This window comes from Perca fluviatilis, chromosome 8 (genome assembly GCF_010015445.1).
Source record: "Perca fluviatilis chromosome 8, GENO_Pfluv_1.0, whole genome shotgun sequence".
Taxonomy (NCBI): Eukaryota; Metazoa; Chordata; class Actinopteri; order Perciformes; family Percidae; genus Perca; species Perca fluviatilis.
In genome coordinates, this window is record NC_053119.1 from 16,901,617 (window position 1) to 16,919,997 (window position 18,381).

The following is an 18,381-nucleotide window of genomic DNA, read 5'->3' on the forward strand; positions in this document are numbered from 1 at the left end:
TTGCATGCAAAGACTGAAAATCTGTTATTCCATAGATAAACAGAAGCACACGAATAGCAGAAGATGGGCTTAAGGAGCAGCTGTGATCCAACATGTAACATGCAACACATTTTAAACTTGGTGCTCTTCCACTCGCAGCAGTCAGTTAGGTCAGGAAATGCAGCAGCACTAACAGAGTAGTATCTCTTAGCTAAAGGGAAAGTCATCTCTAAGCCTATGTCTGGTGAGTAAATCTATTTGTGTCCCCAGTCTTGGGATGTCACACACAACACTCAATTTTGGTTGTTTTTTGTACAACAATGGCAGCATAAAGACAGAAAAAACAAAGACCTCAAAGCTACGTAGTGTTTCCTGGTAAATAGCTTTCATTTATTTATTTATTTTTTTACCACAAACCTTCCCCTCTCTTCCTCACCAGTGCTCCCAGTATATTTGACAATAAACGGCAGGACCCGACTGGATTGACGGCCCTGCTGCAGTCCACAGACTTGGTGGGAGTGGTGCACACTCTGTATTGTATCCTGCTGCACAGTTTCTCGCCAGAGTCTTCTTCCCAAAGTCAGGAACCCTACAGCCCCGGGGTCATCCAGGTGGCTTTGCAAGGCATCCGCTTCCTCAACAATTTTGCCCTGCTTGACCTATCCGCCTTCCAGGTATTATCTAAAATATATTCTGTTTTCACAAATAAAAGATTCCTTAAAGATCTAGCAGATTTTGCTATCGGTGACAAGAAGTTTGACATAGATACTTTTTTCTTTACAGTTCAGCATCTGATGTTTGTTTGAGCATGTTTTCTGTATTGTAGATACATATCATACCACACATATTTCATAGAATGACCTTTACAGGTCATGGTTTGTAGAAGGAGTAGCTGGTACCTTCACATTAACTAACTGGTATTTGAAGAAACAGTAGAAATAGTCATTTAAGTGACTTGTCTCTTATAAAGATGCCTACAAATATATTTAAATGATGCTACCTGGATTTAATAAATGTTGTATACATGATCAGATTGATGCTAGTTCCTTTTGTTAAGAGCCATTAGAAGAGGAGCTACTCTCCTCAGGACAAAGCTGACCTGTGGACATAAACACAGGTGCCCTCTGACCCCAGGTCAGTTGTTGGGGTTGAATAGAGCCCGCTGGGTCAGCAGTTAGGATGGAGCACGAGTGATTATCACTGTATGCAGGGCCGTACATTACCCACCCAGAGGAGGAGAGGGCGACAGCTTCACTGTGCTAAGTCACCACATAGACGGAAAGGCACGACAGCAAGCGAGAATGCTGTTAATTATTTTAATGTCTTGTGGTCATTACTTTGAAGCTGCTTCCTCTCACTGACCCGCCACATTCAGGCAACTCAAAACAGCTGGAAATAAAAGCATTTCACTGCCGGAGTTTTATGAACATTTTAAATAATGTTTCTTTTTTTTGGCCTGGGGGGTTGTAATCACCTTGTGTTTCACATTACCTGCACAACACCGGCTAATATGTGTTGCAGTGGATGGATGATCAGAATTCAGGCCGTTAATGCTCTCTGTTGCCGCCTCAGCTCCCAATAATAATTCAATGCAATATAAATAACTGGGTTTTACAGTGGTTTCATTTTGGCATAATATGCAGCAACAAATCTGTAGTCTTCAAAAATAATGTGAAAAAAGTTCACATTCAAACCAGTTTTTTGGTTGTGTTTTTTTTGGTCCTTGCTCTGTGGTTTTCCTTTTCAATATGCAAGTTTATTTTTATTTTTTTTATTCTAAAAATGTTGATTATTAAATACTCAATTTGCTTTTGTTTCATTTGACAGCTGCTTACATGGTTCAGTGAGTTTAATATGTTGCCTGCATGCATAAGTTATGAGTCCTGAAAACAACTGTTAGCTTCTCAGGTGTTGCATTTATGGATGTTACAATGCTAACACACCCAAACTTCCAGTGGAATAGTGATGATTTTATGGTGCTCTGTCACACCGACATGTTTAATAAATACTGTCTGTGAGCTGCTCCTAGCATCTCATTTCTGAGCAGGATTGGGGTGTTTTATGGTGGGACACTGTTTTAGTTGCTTATACTCTTACACCATGTATGTTCCCACCAGAAAAAACATATTGTCATTCATTACTTTGTACTGTTATTGTATTGAGCTCTTTGTAATCACAATCATAGACAATTGATGCTATTTTGACTTAATTTACTGTAAAACATACCAACACGTCTCGTCTGTGATCTGTCAGTCTGTTCTAGGAGCTGAGGGCCTGTCTCTAGCTTTCCGACACATTGTCAGCTCCCTGCTCTGGTACTGTACCCAGCATTCCTCTGAAGAACTGCTGCAAGAAGTGATCATCTGTGTGGGATACTTTACTGTTAACCACCCGGACAACCAGGTAAACCAGTTTGAACATGCACTATCTGCACAGAAATTAATTAAATTTAAAAATAAATGTGTTACTACTCTAAATATTAGGATATACAGAATGTTTTGTTACAGTTAAAGCTGTAACTTCAGTTGTTTTTTTGCTATTAATCTACCAATTTTTATCGATTTGATTGTTTAATTCATTAGTATATAAGCTCTAAAAGGTTACTATGACAACAATTCCTTTAGAAAGTGGTTTGCTTTTGATATTTACTGCATGCATATAGTTACACTGATTTTTTTCTAAAAATGTTCCATTTAATGTCCAATGTAATTCCCCATAACTCAATCTGTTGTCTACAAATTGCTTGTTTTAACCGATCAACAGTCTCAAAACCTAAAGATATTCAGTTTACTCTCATGCATGGAAAATACGAGCATCCTGTTGCCTATACATTTTCTATCCACCAAGTAATACATTAATCTACGTATTGTTTCAGCCCTACTTTTAATTGCTAAATTGTAATAGATACATTTTCAGTCAATCTGCTAATCCTTTAATTGTTTCAGCACGTTACATGTAATGCTTTCAGTTGTGAAAAGATGTCTGCTGAGATAGAAGAGCCCATAATATCATCTTACTATTGGTCTGTTCATGTATTATTTGTCAGAATAAGGGTGTAGTTTTTTAATTGTAACAAAAAGCACCTGTTCAAAGATTCATGACTTGGCACCTTCCTGCTTTTGGTCTGTGTGTCGTCTATTGTACCACAGAGTGACCCATTGTTCCTTCCTGGTAAAGCAGAGCAGTGTGCTGGCCCGGTGTAAAGACTACTTAGGGGGCTCTGTGGAAGTCAGCATGATGTGATGGAGCAGACCTGGCTGCTGTGTAATTGGCTGTCATGCATGGCCCGTCTACCGGGCCCCTGATTAGCCAAGCTACAGTTGGCTGGGCTTTGATTATGTTAAGCCTGACCCACACAGGCAGCAGGCACAGCTTCAGTCTCAAACCTCTTATATGTAATTTATGTCTGTGCGATCAGTCAACTCCCACCACAACAATTTATAGGCTGATTACTGATTCTAATTTACCAGATTTTTTTTTTTTTTTACTTCTATTTTAAAGGATCTTCTTCCGGTTTATGGTGCTTTCCTTTTCTCTCAGCAATTTAATTATTCTGATGTACAGAATTAGCATCTGTTGGTCATTGTAGATTCAATTTGCATATTATATTGAATAAGGACTGATGATTAAATTAAGCGTGTGACAGATGATTTGTCTTTGTATACCCACAGCGACGTTAACAGAGCAGCCATGCTTGACTGTATTTGGTAAAAAAAAAAAAAAACATGTTCCTAATTTGATGCTAAAGTCATTCCTCCACAACCTGGGGACTGCCAATAAGCGTGTTTTGTGAAAAAGCAACAACAAAAAACATCCCCTTATCTTGCTTACGGTTTAAGAAAAAAAGAAATCATATTAAAGTATATATTGTTGGGAAACAAGATCCCACTCAACCTCCACAAGGAGTTGATCTTTACCAGTGGTCCAGTTCCTGGAATGCGTCCATTAAGTTCTGCACCAGGATGGATGGCGTTAAGGAGAATATTTAGAGCAGCTTGAGCTTTTCTCAAACTAATGTAAGCATTGGCAGAACACAAAAGCGGCCCGACCCGAGGCCTGTGCGGTCGTGTAGACTGCTGATTCACTGTCGGCACACCAGCTTGTGTGTGTGTGTGTATATATATATATATATATATATATATGCTCTAGAAATAAGGCTGCTCATAAAAAGCTGAACTTTGAAGCAGCACCATACGTAGTGATGTATTCCCTCTGCTCTAGGGGCATGAATAATTCACCTTGTCACACAAAAAGCCATTTGGGAGAGTGACATATGTAGGCTTGTGGGTTTTTCAAGTGTGTCTCTGCTTGTGGGGGCCACCGAGCCATGTAGCCATATGTTCATTGTCTGTTGGGTGCGCCCGTCGAGACCTTTTTGACAAAGAAAAGCAGAACAAATGACACCTATTTCAACTGACATGTAACTGTACTTCCTTTTTCCCTAAAGAGATACGTGCCGGTAATCTTCTTCTCTTTGAATACAGTGATTCATTTGTGAATCATCCGTGGTGATGATCTGTTGAATCTTTGAACTGACGAGACTGTAATTGTAAACTGTTGACATGTTAACCCTCCTTATTCTTGCTTGCTTTTTAGAAAGACACAAGCAATTTAAGAGTGTGGAAATCCTAAGAAAACTTTGCTTCTTTTTTTTCAGTACATGGAAAATGGCCACACACGCAAGCAGAGTGAACTACACACAAATGCACACACATACACACAGAAGCAGGTCTAATTTCAGGTAGCATATGGACGTTTTAGAAATGTAATGGGATCGTTTTCTCTGCACTGGCTCCTGAGATTACCTGACTCCACTCTGCTTATATTTTGTAAACTGTTTTCTTTATACCTGTAAGCATCCCAAGAGTTCTCGATCACCTCTAGACTGCACATCCCACACGCATCTCAAGAGCTCAGCCTTATCTGTGGGGTCATTCCTCTTCTTCCCATTCTCTACGAGGGCGTTTCCTTTTCCCCGCAGGCCCAAGCAAAGCTTTAGGCCTGTAATTCCTGTTAACCTGATGTTGAAACGCTCCCTTCAGCAGTCTATTACAGCCAAGACAACCAAGCCCTCGCTGCCTGCAGGGTAAGTGCAACTCGTGCAGACCATAGGGAGCCAGCACTGGGGAATGCACACTCTGTATCACCCAGCAGAGTAAACAGAGGCTGAGTAACACAGACAGACACACTCTCCACTGACTGGCAGGAGAGCTCGGTAGATGATTTACACTCTGCTTCAAGGGTGAGCGCAGGTCCAACTGACTTTAAGTGAAGCTGAGGACATTTTTATCCCTGCAAACCTTTCAGTGAGGAGTTTCCATTTGTCTGTTACACTGTCGTCAGGTTAGTTTTAGAGCAGAATTATCAGCAGTAACGATCTGGGATGGAATGACAGCGTCAGCTCATAGAGATAAATAAAGAGTTATTAGGCTTCACTGTGTAAACGGCAGTTTTTTATGGGATTTTAAAACAACTGACGATGGCCTTAAAAGTCAAGTTGGAGTGTCTATGTCAATGTCTGCGGCGGTAGCATCCACTCGTACAAAGGTAATTTATACAGCGTCCTGTGCACGTCTCAATCAGCCGTTGTAAATGTTGTAAAGAGGCTCTAAACTATTATTTGACTGACTTTGTTTTGTGGTGCATGCTGTGCGGCTTCTCTTATCAGTACGATATCCGATATATGGCCCTGCTCTGACGCTGAGGTGTTCAAGCTGTCTAGACACTACAGTGAATGGAGATTCTTCTACACATTCAAGATTGTCAATTATCTTCTGTCACATAAAAAAATGTATGATTAGATTTGTGTAGTAAGACATTTATAACATTTCTTTGCCTCATCCAGCAGTGCTGCAGCCTCATGCGTACAAGCTAATAAGGCTAGTTGAGATTCATGCTTTGATGCACGGCTGGATGCTGGCCGCCTCTTCTCTTTCCTCTTCTTAAATCTGCTTTAACTTTGGTTTCTGCTCCGACACTGGGTTTTCCCAAGAATTTGTTTGCGTTTCAGAACATTAACTTTACACACTCTTTGTTGTCATTGTGGACAGTGAGGAAGTTATGTAACGGAGGCGTCATAAAACTCGGCACTGTTTGAAAATGCCAGGTCTCTGAACTTAAGAGAGAACAGAGCAGCCAAGACACTTGAGTTTTTACTGGGTCTGCTATATACGCGCGCCAGATGCATGGGTTCAGATGCTCGTTGTTAGTTTTATGATGTCAGGCTTTGAGCTGCAGATACTTCAGCTGAGCTGGGAGAGGTAACGCCACAGCATAATCTTTAGTTGGAAACCATTTCAGGCTCTGGTGTTGCTCTTCACCTGGTAGAGGCGTGGAAAGTTGGCAAGGGACTGGGTTTCTTTGTAACCTCCATACTCTACCACCAGGTTTTGTTTTATGTCTTTCTGCGTCAGGCACTTGAGGGTCGACAATTTGTTTAGGCAGCTGAAGATGGAACTGCGCATAGTGGAGGATTATGAGATCGTTGGGTGATTTGTGGGTTGGATCTTCCCAGAGCCCCAGCTCAAACATCCAACACTTTCTAGGTCGTTTAAATTATGATACCTAAACCATAAATATTCAGTTTCTAAACTCAAGAATGAATAGATTCTTTAGATTTTGCAGAATCATGGTTTCTAATGAATTCAGCTGCATAAATTTATGACACCCCCCCCCCCCTTTTGGGCAGTGTTGCAACAGACAAGATTAATATGATGATGTAGGATTTAGTTGAAGGTAGCATAAAAATGCTAAAACTGCATGCACTGAAAATAAGCAGCTCTACTTTTGAAAACAACCAGAGCTTTCCTTTTTTCTTTATTTTTTATTTTTTCTTCTTCGTCACTGGATGAATCTGTCCGATTCTCACATTCCTTTGTGAAAAACGCTTATTGAGTCAGTGAAACTGTGGGGATTTTGTTCTTCCACTGTCACACACACACACACACACACACACACACACACACACACTCACAGCACGGCCTACATCTTTGTAGTATTCCTTAATTCAATACTGCATGCAGAAAAAACACACCAGAGCAGAAGTTGTGTTTTCCCAGCTTCAAAAATTAACACTTAGATTTCAGGTTGACAAATTCAGTGCTCTTCACATTTTAAGTACTTGTAATACATTAAAGTTCAGATTGTTTGACCTGTCCATGTGGATCCTTTAAACAAATGATAATAGGAAATGGCACTGTTTTGTGTCCCTTTGAACACCGCTGTAGAGGGCAGCTCTGAGAAGCTTCACCTTGAACTGATAAAAGCGATAAATTATTGCTTTGTTTATCCCCCTGCTCAAACTTGGAGTGCATTATCAAAGGAGAAGCCAATGGAAGAGTATTTGAGAGTGTATTTTTAAAATGTTGTAAATCTGGTGAATTTATGTCACCATGACTTGGGGACCTGGCCTTGCCCTTCTGGTTTCCATTGGCATTGAGCCTCCAGTCCCATGTTCTGTACCTGTAAAGTGCAGTGCTTTTTCTCAGCCAGGATTTAGCATGCTGACCCCCTACGGCTGCTCAGAGGGCTCCTCATGGTCTTCCCAGGCTCAGGGGAGATGACCAGAGCATTAGGCCGGGACCCCTTCCTTTGCAGCAGTCCCCTTTTCTAATCAAATGAGGCTGGGAGTGATTTGGTTTTAATACTGGTGGCCCGGATGTGATGGGGTGTGATTGACGGGCTGTGATGGAGAGCAGGATGTCGGCAGAGTGAAAATACCATTAATGGTATTGCTCATTTCTTAAAGTGGGGGGGGTGGCCACACTGTTGGCGGAGTCCTGCTCACCCTGCCTTTCACCCGCCACCCCACCCATTCATTCCCCCTGTTGCACTATGAATGCCCTCTCAACCTGAGCTTCACTCCTACGGGGCGGTAACAAGCTTTTGCACTGATTCTGAGCTTTAGTGTTTCTCAAAGAGCTTAACACACAACTTGAAAGTGAAGTTTTAACCGCTGATAATGACATCAGTTCACATTTCCCTCTTATGTTACAACAGCTCTTCTGTTGCCGTTGGTACCAAGGAAGAACAAAACATCCCATCATTGTGTTTTATAGCCCATAATTGCGTGGTGGGAGGCTGAGCCCCCCAGGTCTCCTCCTAATAGCTGTTTGTGTGTTGTTTTAGTGGCAGATTTACATGTGGGAGGGACACAGGGAGTTGATTTACAACCAGCAGTGCCACTGACTGGTCGGCTGACTGACTTGCCCTGCTCCCTGTGTGTTCCAGGTGATAGTGCAGTCTGGCCGCCAGCCCAGCGTGCTGCAGAAACTGTGTCAGCTGCCCTTCCAGTACTTCAGTCACCCGCGCCTCGTCAGAGTGCTCTTCCCCTCCCTCATCTCGGCCTGCTACAATAACTCCCAAAACAAGGTCATCCTGCAGCAGGAGATGAGCTGTGTGCTGCTGGCTACATTCATTCAGGTAAATACGGGGAACATGGTCACACATGCAGTACGTGTATGCGCAAAACAATGTTTGGGAGTGAGACATGAAAAAAATCAGGTTATAAAAAGCCCAATGTGGAATATATATATTAAAAAAAACATACTTATAATCAAAAACATCCTTGTTTCATGCCTTTAAATGAAATATCCAAACAAGATCCATTTCTTTCACATTAGAAGGAAACCTCTTTTGCATCGGCTGATTAGCAGTTGCTCATCTTGGCCCCGGTGAATCTGTAACAGGCAGGCTTTTACAAGGATTAATAGCTGCCTTCACAGTGGATTTACCTGCCACTGATTCAACTCCCAGTAAACAGCTTGTCTCCTTCATCTTCCTCTGACAACCCGCCCCTCACCACTCTCCAACTACCACTGTTTAGACACCGATTAACTTCCATTCAAAGGGAGACAAGCTATTGTCATTTCTTTCAAACAAAGCAATAATGCATGGTGTCTTGCCCCGCTGCCCTCATTGTTGAGTTAACCTCAACAACATTCCTCGGAGTGAAAGAGTTTGATTCAGGTGATTCGTCATCACCCGTTATACTAAAAACATTTAGTTTGATAGGTAAATTACAATGAGATGTAGTAGCAGCTTTAAATTGTGCTTTCTATTTTATGGTTTGTTTTGGCTGGAAGCTTTAATTAATGTTTGATGAAACCGATTCAATTGTACACACACAAAACTACTAGTACGTGCAGTATACTGTTCTAGTAGGCACTAATGCTCCTTATCAATTCCCCTAGGACTGTGCTGCAAATGAGAAAGATTCAGACAACAAAATAAAGCACGCAGGTAAGTTATTCTGATAAATGTATGAAATGCATGAAATATTTTGGACGGATTGTATTGATTTCATATTTAATTCTATGAAGTTATTTTAATGATTTAAAAATAAGGTGTTAGCCTCCAAAAAAAAAAGGGGGGGGGAAAAAAGTCTGTTTTTGACTGTTAATTCCAATGATATTTTTTATGTATTTGAGTATTGAGACATGAAAAACGTTCATTGTGAAGAATTCCTCTCAGCACGTTGGGCTTGTTTTGATGAAATTCAGATTTTTCCCGTTTTTTTAAAAGGATTTGTGTTGGACACCCAGTATAATGTAGTTGTTCTTTTTCTGTCTGTGCAAAGTTTCCCAGCAGCTGGATTACTGTGAGTTGTCCAACCGCTTTCCAAGAGATCAGTGGGACTCAGCGCTGCAGTTTTTTCTCAAGAAGCAGGAAGAGTGATGGAGTCGTGCACTGTCCTCAGAATGGATAAGCACAGTATAAACATTTCGACAAAAAAAAAAAAAAAATGTAAGAGAGGTTGTTTTTTTTTCCTGACTTAAATGTACTCTCAAATGTATCGATTGTGAAGCCTTATCCTGTGTTGGTGCATCTGTTTGGATTTCTTTGAAATCAGATTGACGTTTAAGAGGAATTTGCACAAAATGTCTTGTTTGTTCATTGCAGTTGGAACACATGCACAACTATTCCATTTAATGTCTAAACAAGCCATTTGTTTTTTTGTTCCTGTTGTAGATAGAAATGGATCTGTTTTCAAAGCAGTGACCATCAAACCCTGAAACTGAATTTACTTATACTGTAATTGCAAGTATTTTCATCAATACTGTTTGTTAATTTATTGTATCTGTCTCATTTTTGAATGTGAATGGCCAAGATGTGATCCCTTACAAATGACATGGCCTGCCTTCATTGCAAACTTGTGTTAAGAGTTATATTTTTTAAGTTCAGTTCTTTTTTTTTTTTTTTTCTCTCGCTCTCATTTAGAGGCACTTACATATTAATATAATTTATTGAGTTATTTACCTTTTTATCTTGTAAAATAAAATACTTATGGTTATGCATTTTCTTCAATTTTATTCTGTGTAAACTGTACAAAGTTAAATTGATATCACGAGTAAGAGTTAACAAACATCAACATTTGCTATGAGTCTTGTAGTTTTTGATGGACAAATGCAATTTGTAGAACACAAATTCCGTTATTGAACCTCAAAAACTTGAATAGGAACTGGTGTGGTGTGGTGCATTTACACCCAGATTATAGTCCTCTCACCCTCAGGAAAGTGTTTTCGGGAAGCCATCTTCTTCTGTACCTGCCCTGAATCAATTTATTGGGAGTATGGTATATAGATTGATGTGTATATAGTCTATATTCACAATATAGTACTAGTTTGTTATTGTAAAGGTTTCATCACTACAGCATCAGTACTGCCCCTATCTGTACATATATCACAATCCTTCTTCAGGCAGCATTTAGAAACCGGCTAAATAAATTCGTTGTGTCATCAGCTTGTTCAGCTTTAGTTTGCAGGCAGTGTTGATGTTGAACATTTGGGAGCTGTTTGATATTTAAAGACGTATTATTTAAAACGGGAAAACGTGCACTTATTTTAAAATGAATAGTAAGCATATCAGATGTCATTTGGGAAGTTTATGCTTCTTAATTTCTTCTAATTAACGTTTTCTTCTTAAATGTATTGTTGCCACTGTTAATCACAGTTGAAAGGTTAGTATACCAGCATGCCTAAAGACTTAACAGGATTTTCAATTTCAATGAGACTCCACTTCCTTCATTGATAAAAGTCGATCCTCCCCAACAAATTGTTGAGGTGTAGTGTGTCAGTCCCGGCTTGACCTGAATGCTCTCTTGTCCAGCGGCTATTTGACGTTCAGGATTCCTACTGGAATGAAAATAAACTCAAGACACGCCAGGATGCGTCCTCAGGCTGGGAGTCCCCTCAGCCTTGCGCGGCTGCGCGTTTTGTTTTGGGTCCATTCAGTGTGTCATTCGCAGGTGATGCCAAACGCAGATAAGCAGCCGCCGCTGCCTGTCCCCTGTCTAGACTTGTAACCATGGGCCCCAGGTTGGAATGGCACTGTGACATTTGTCTGAATGGGACCAATTTTATCGTTTTATCACCGACGGGATCAAGACATTATGCAAAATTTGCTGTAAATATAGGCCCTGTCTATTTGAAGACCATGATTTAATTTAATAAAATTAACGTGAGGAGGCGAATTAAACAGCCCTCACTCTATTGTGTCTGATTCAGTGACCTATGACACATGGTCGAAATGCTTAATAGTATCTTGTCAGCCATCAGTCACTGATACTTGGCTCAGAAATTGAGCAGGCCTAAATATAAGCAGGGCTTAGGTTTGTGAACTGAAGCTTACTGACAGAAGGGCATCCAACAACGTAGGCAACTGAAGATTTGTAACCCTTTAATTTGCCAAATATTTCATTTGTGACAGCCCAACCGTGTAGCATGTGTTTAACTATTTTTGTGTGAGATTTTGCCCTTTCTAAAGGGTTGATTATAGTCTAAACGGGGAACTCCTCTTTCCCTTCAAACAGTGTCAAGCATTAAGCAGCAGATGAGTTTCCATTTAGGACTATAGGCTACCTTAAAACTGATTTATGATTTATGATTTATTTAAAAAAAATGGTCTAAAGGTTTACGAAACAAATGGAATTTACATGCAATAATCAGTTAGAACTATGGTTTTATTGATAAGATCGGCTATGTCTGTCCTCATAATAAATAATAATAACTTATTTTCTGGAGAAAACGCGAACAATGCGCATCTCATCTGTTTCATTCATTTACAAGAGTCTATATTGAAACTTACAAATCATGCACATCTACAGTTTGTATTCTGGGTTCCTGATACACATACTGTAACCTTCAGACGTCCAATACAGGCTCACGTCTTTGAATCCCATTACATATTCACCACGTTATGACAGTTCAGGCATTGGCATCATGGTAGAAGGTCCCATAACTAGAAGCCCATAATGTCCATCAACAGTGTGTCGACGTCCTGCCGAGGTATCCTTGAGCAAGACAGTGAGCTAAAATGCCTAAATGTAAAGGGAATAGTCAGACCTCCAATCCTCCAGTCGGCACCTGAATGTGTCATAGAGCATAATCCATCCTGGTCCTTATTTTCGTTTTTCCTTGATTAAATGTCACTGAGGTCTCTGCGCGTCCCCTGCAGAGCACGCGGGTGCGCGCTCGGGGTCTCCAGCTGACCTCGGGACCTCTTCACGTGTCAACGGGACTCGGCACCATGCTGTTAGGTGTGTCCGGTAATTGAGACGACAGAGAGGTCACATCACTGCCCGAGGAGTTGCCCACAGAGCCCGACTCAGAGAAAGACACCTGCCGGAGGAAACAGAAGAGAAGAATTCAGATCAACAAAAACTGATTTTACGATTTATGTTTTCTAACAGATCGTCTCTTTCTAGTGGTGCCACACTTTTCACGTGCCCCCGTAGAGATGCCAACATGTGAATGTGTTCATGTCCAGCATTAATGGGAGCTCCAAATGGATGTAAAAATAGTTGTATAGGCCTATTTCTTTTTTTCCCCTTTTTTTAAAAAAGTATCAGGCTTATATCTACATAAGTAAACAAATAATTTTATCAGTTTTGTAAATCTTTTGAGACCACATCAGCTTATCAAGTGACCTCACGTGGGGGCCTACACAAGGTTGAGAAACAGCTTGTTTTCACTTGAATCTTTGGGAAATCAAAGGCGTCAATATTACTTGTTGAAGTAATTGTTAAGGCGTTGTTTTTAAACTAAATGAAGACCATCACCATAATCGCCACCACTGGGTCATCAATCTAATGTCTTAGGCCATCAGCTTAATCTACATCTGAATTATTCTTTATTAAATGGCTAATTGGAGTTTAACAAATCAGTCTCTTTCCTTTTCCTTTGTGCGCCTAGCAGCCCCTTTGTATTATTTTAAATGGCCTATCATTTATCCTTAATAGAATGTAGGCTATTGGATGTAATCCTACCAGCTGTTGGAAGGCGGGCTGGTCCAGGTCGCTCTGCAGGGCGAAGTCGCTGAGGGTTTTCCACGGTGGCTGGTAGGTTTGCACCTCCACAGGATTCCCTTGCACGGTGTTGTCGTGCCGGATCGGGCTGCCTGCCACCAGAGGTGTGCCTGTCAGACCCTGCAGATTCTGCAGGAGGAACGAAAACATTCAGTTCGCCCCAAATCTTGCCAGTGATGTAGTCTGGACAGTGTAAAGTCACTTCAGGATAACAGATAGTCTGCTGTTCAGCCACATGATGCAGAGATAATTAAAAACAATCTTTTTTTTTGTCATTGTGTGGGAACTGACAGGCAATTATGTGCAACGACAAAAAAAAAAGGAAGACAAATGTTAATTTTATGATCACCACTAATCTGTAGAAATGCATATTAAAGTTATATGAGCCTGTAAAATAGCCTAAATCTAAATCTGCAAAAGTTATAGGATAGAGTGGGGTTAACAGCGGTCTGCTGTGCCAAAAATGAAATTATTTTCCAATTCAAAAATATTTCAGTTAAATAATTCAATTTACAATTTTTTTCTGATTTATGAAAATACAGTATAGCCTAGCCTATCATCTGTCTACAGTATCTCTAAAATGAAACTGGAATAGAAGAAAATGAAAAAAACGAGAAGAAGTTATTTTGCTGTTTCTTTATAGAGTTGTGTAACGAATCATTTTATTTTTTCCACAATTAGCAATTAGTCTTAAAGGTTTACGTATAATTATCAGCAATTTTAAATATCAAACTGAATCTGTTTTTTTTTTTTTTCTTGTTCTGGTTTCTCTCCAGCATTTGCCATTTCACTATGTATTTCTTTATATTATCGAGCAAACGTGTAACAATAATATTGTACATGAACATAATTTTGGTCACATGCAACACACAGACCTTTCTTGAGTTACCTTCTTTTTTTTTAAACCAGAGGACGAATAAATCACATGTTTTGCGGGGCAAGAGTGACAGTAAGCTATAGGCTATACTCTACAAATTAGAACATATGCCTTCATAAGCAGGTGTTGCCCAAAATACACCACTTCTTGTTTAAGTTATGCAATGAAAGTATACAAACATGAACTCACGGTTTTGTCGCAGTGTTGCTGTGATTGAAGCTGCTTCATCAGGATGGACCTCTTCTTGTCTTTGCAGCGCTTGTTCTGAAACCAGACGCGGATCACCCTGGGGCTCAGGCCGGTCATCTCCACCAGCTGCTCCTTCATCAGGGCGTCCGGTCGCGGGTTGGCGTTGTAGCAGGTCCGCAGGGTGTGGAGCTGCTTCTCGTTCAGCACCGTCCGGATCCGGGTGGTCTTCTCGGACTGCTTGTGGACGTGGTTCCGGTGATGAGGAGGATGCCGGACCGAAACTGGTTCTGAGGTAAAGGAAAAATGTAATTAGTAATTAGAAATAATAAATAGGCTAAATAATAAATAGAACATGTTTTGGTTTTTTTTTACGTCTAAGAAATTATAGTAAACTTAAAATACGAAATTAAGCAGCTTATTGATTTACAATTATTACCCTCTGCAGTTTATGTAAATATTAGGCAATAGAAATACCCAATATTAGGGTGCTGTAAGGTCACTGCACTCATATACAACTTTCCAGACAAACTGTAGCCCAGGCCTATATGGAGGCCTGTAATACAATAGAATCGTGAATTATATGACTCAATTATTGCCCCGAATACTTTTGCAAGGATGATAAGCAGTCGTGTTAATGAACATGCTTATAATAATACTACTAATAATACTACTACTAATAATTTGTATAATATAATAACAATAATAATAATAATAATAATAATAATAATAATAATAATAATAATAATAATAATATAGAATGCACGAGGTTAGGCCTATCCAGTTACTTTTGTGCACTGTGTTAGTTTAATAGGTTGATAGTCAACCGGTGTATACCTGAGCTGTGCAGCGGTCTGGTATGAATGTTCTCCGGGCTCAGCGGGCTCCCTGCAGAGGCCCGCTCCTCCAGCAAGCCGTGATCTGCCCGACACAGTAGCTCGTCGTCCCGCAGAGAGAACTCGTCGCCTGGCAGGAGGTGACGGCTGCAAACCGAGCACCGAAAACACTCCATGTGATACACGTTGTCCCGAGCTCTCATCACCAGATCGCTGCTGCAGAAGCCCATGTTACACTTTGCACATTTGATGCCAAATAACCTGAAAAGGAGCACGAAGACTGTATTGGTCTCATGCAATAGCCCTAAAATCTGTTACATTAAACGAATCTTGGTTCAAGTTCATGTTCAAAAGAAGCGTTAAAAGCTGTGAGCTTCGGTCACAGGAAAATAAAAATAAAAATAAAAAGCGATTGCCTGCAACACAATTCTTATCCAGGTCTTTAAAGTTCATGATGCACAATTTTGCGCACTTTCATTTGCACACACTGCACATTTGCCATTGAAGTGGACATGATAATATTATTTAAAATCGTCTCAGTTTCACCTTTAATAGCCACCACTTTCTTTTCTTATCAGCACAACACATGGCCTCTGAAATTAGGAAAGGAAAACATCCTGAAAACTCTGTTGAACTCCTACCTTGCATAATCTCTTTTACAGTAAGTCTTTCCGTCTCGGACGAAGCACGTGCAGGTCTCGTCCAGGTACTGGCTGCACTCTGCACACTTGAGGCAGGCTGCATGCCATTCCAGGTCCGGGGAGACTCTCAGGATGTACTGGTCGTGTATCTGACTTCCACAGCCCACACACATTGCGATTCCCGACTTCTCTGTGAGGAGGGGAATGCATTAATGCAACACTGCGCGCGCTCTTTTAATCCCCATGACATCCCTGTTAAACCCCTTTAACCTTAAGGAGAGAAAATGTTACGCGCGTATCACAACAAACATGTGGGTCCTTCGAGGAATATTACAGTATTATTATAATGCGGCCACAGGAGCTAAAAATATCCCCAATGAACTGCATGGGTCACTTTAAACGCACGAGCACCACAGTTACAATACCAGTTTATTATATTATATAATGGCTTTTTTGTTTTGTTAGGACAGGTCAGTTGATCGTCCCTGTTGCAGTTTTCAATATTATTCTGCAAATATCGAAATAAATCGAGCAATTAATCATCAAAAGTAAGAGATACGCCGGGCAGACTATGTCTTTAAAAGGGAATTAAAAACTCACAACAAAACCCCCATGACAATAAAGGAGCAGAAAGAGGAATAACTTACTTTTGGAATGATCCCCCATATCATCCAAGAAAGAAGTATTGAGCAAGATATCCACCATACAGGAGAAATAGCCCAGTGCAAGCCGATAGATGGAGGAGAGGAGCGGCAGAGGAGACCGTCCCGTCCCTGGCTGGATGATAAACTTGTATTCCTCCACCGAGAGGTGGAGAGAAAACAAAGATCCTCGACCAGTGACGTCTGCAAACCTGGACCTCTGTTGGTCCGGGGAGAGGGTGCCATGCAAATATCCTCCTGGACCTCTGCTCTTTTTTCTCTTTTGACTCTTTGGACTGGCTGTGAGAGAATTTTTTTCATCTTTTTGTCCCACAGCGCTGCCGACCCATCTCTATTTCCTGAAAGCAATTTCCCAGTTAACTCACAATTGTAGGGGCTTACGTGTGATATCAAGTGTGACTTTAGACATTTGTTGTTATTTCCTTTGGTATTACATTCCCTTAATAGGCTATTTATCTAGAAGGCTACGTGTTTATGGTAGCTTATCCCTAAATATCACTGTGATATTGTGTTTTATAGTTGTTGTTGTTGTTGTTGTTGTTGTTGTTGTTGTTGTTATTTTGGTTAGTTATTTTTGCAAATCTATCATTTTATGTTTGGATTCCCTCCAAAGTACGGCGTTGAACATGTACAAATGTTTAATATCTCAGATTATGATTTTGCTTATTTTATAAATAATGAAAATTATATTATTATTATTATTATTACATTGCTATTATTATTATTATTATTGTTTTTATTCATTTTTTGGTAAGAGTCTGATTGTTTATAATAAAAACCTTTAAAACTATTCGTTTTTCTTTTGTTTCTGTTTGGTGTAAGTGACTTTAATATAGTTAACCAATAGTCTCACCCTACTGTAGAGAGCCCTCTACTGGATGAACTATCATATAAGCCTAGAGCTCTTGGATCCACAGAGCGATCAATAAACTGTAGAATTTGAGATCTAAAAACAGATTATTATTTTTTCTTGAGCGCATGGATTATCCATAACTTCGTATAGCCTACAGGGGCTTCACATTTTGTGACTGATAGTTGATAGTAAGCCCTGACGACAAATAGCTAAATACTGTAAATATGAAGGACACGTTGCATGACTATTTACCATCACCTACACGGCATTATTATTGAATAGAGTAAAAGAGACAGAGGGAAGGAGTGTGTGTTAGAGAGCATGAGCACAATCTAGAAAGAGAGTCACATAACATGCGTTCAAAGCAAATAATAGGACATGTTTTTGTAGATTTCCATTTTTTCCAGTTTTCTCTTCTTTTTTCTTGCACCCCCCTCTCACAGGCAGAAACATGCAACCCACTATAAACACAAAGTGCTTATACCTGCAGCTGAATCAAATGTTTGCTATATTAACAGACCTGAAAGACTTTCATGCAGGTATCAGGTATTTATAAAGCCTATAGATTCACGAGGAAAATGTTATAGCTTAAAAAATCTTTCAAAACATTCTAGAGTTATGCTATACGTTTTAAAAAATTTAATTTGATTAAATATTTACGTGCGCTTCACTGTTCAATAGCCTACTGTTTAATAATAATTGAATTATTATTAAACAATCATTAAAAAAGTATCTTTCTACACAGAAGAGCTTAAAAAAGAGAAGCCTTTTTTCACATATTATTTCACATATAGTATTAGGGTTGTGTGGAGAGGCAGGAGGGGTTGGTGGTTTTGTTGTTGTCTGTTGGTTATGGTCTGTTGTCTGTCTATTTGATGAGCTGTATGGTGCAAGATGAATTTCCGAAAGGATCAATAAATGTCTATCTATTGGATTTTTCATGTATTTGCAACTAGATATGTGCAATATTTAACATTATTTATGAAAATTAGGCTAATACTATTTTTTGGTCTGTAGCCTATTTGTTACCGGATTAATTGTAGC

The 18,381-nt window shown here is 39.9% G+C and overlaps 2 protein-coding genes across 4 annotated transcripts in view; one reads left to right on the forward strand and one right to left on the reverse strand.

The window, feature by feature from the left end:
* Positions 1-9,838, forward strand: part of scaper (S-phase cyclin A-associated protein in the ER) — a 63,234-nt gene extending 53,396 nt beyond the window's left edge. For 2 of the 3 annotated variants that reach the window (XM_039808213.1, XM_039808214.1), the window contains exons 27-31: positions 419-653; positions 2,233-2,382; positions 8,209-8,400; positions 9,171-9,219; positions 9,557-9,838. In XM_039808213.1, the coding sequence (XP_039664147.1) occupies positions 419-653; positions 2,233-2,382; positions 8,209-8,400; positions 9,171-9,219; positions 9,557-9,654 (724 nt within the window). In that variant the 3' untranslated portion in view covers positions 9,655-9,838. The remainder of the gene's footprint in view (positions 1-418; positions 654-2,232; positions 2,383-8,208; positions 8,401-9,170; positions 9,220-9,556) is intronic. The other variant, XM_039808215.1, reaches the window with a different exon arrangement.
* A 2,082-nt stretch (positions 9,839-11,920) lies between these two features.
* Positions 11,921-16,657, reverse strand: isl2a (ISL LIM homeobox 2a). The gene is made up of 6 exons (XM_039808216.1): positions 16,470-16,657; positions 15,823-16,012; positions 15,183-15,442; positions 14,349-14,635; positions 13,244-13,411; positions 11,921-12,596 (listed from the first exon to the last, which is right to left on the reverse strand). Exons 1-6 carry the CDS (start codon positions 16,525-16,527, stop codon positions 12,480-12,482), a joined length of 1,080 nt encoding a protein of 359 aa, XP_039664150.1. The 5' UTR covers positions 16,528-16,657; the 3' UTR covers positions 11,921-12,479.
* Positions 16,658-18,381: the final 1,724 nt, after the last annotated feature.

Coding starts and splice junctions, on each gene's coding strand:
- isl2a (XM_039808216.1), bottom strand. CDS start 16,527: ATGGTGGATATCTTGCTCAATACTTCTTTCTTGGATGATATGGGGGAT. Junction 16,013..16,469: donor TATGGGGGATCATTCCAAAA/GTAAGTTATTCC, acceptor CCCTCCTCACAG/AGAAGTCGGGAATCGCAATG. Junction 13,412..14,348: donor AGCAACACTGCGACAAAACC/GTGAGTTCATGT, acceptor TTCCTCCTGCAG/AATCTGCAGGGTCTGACAGG.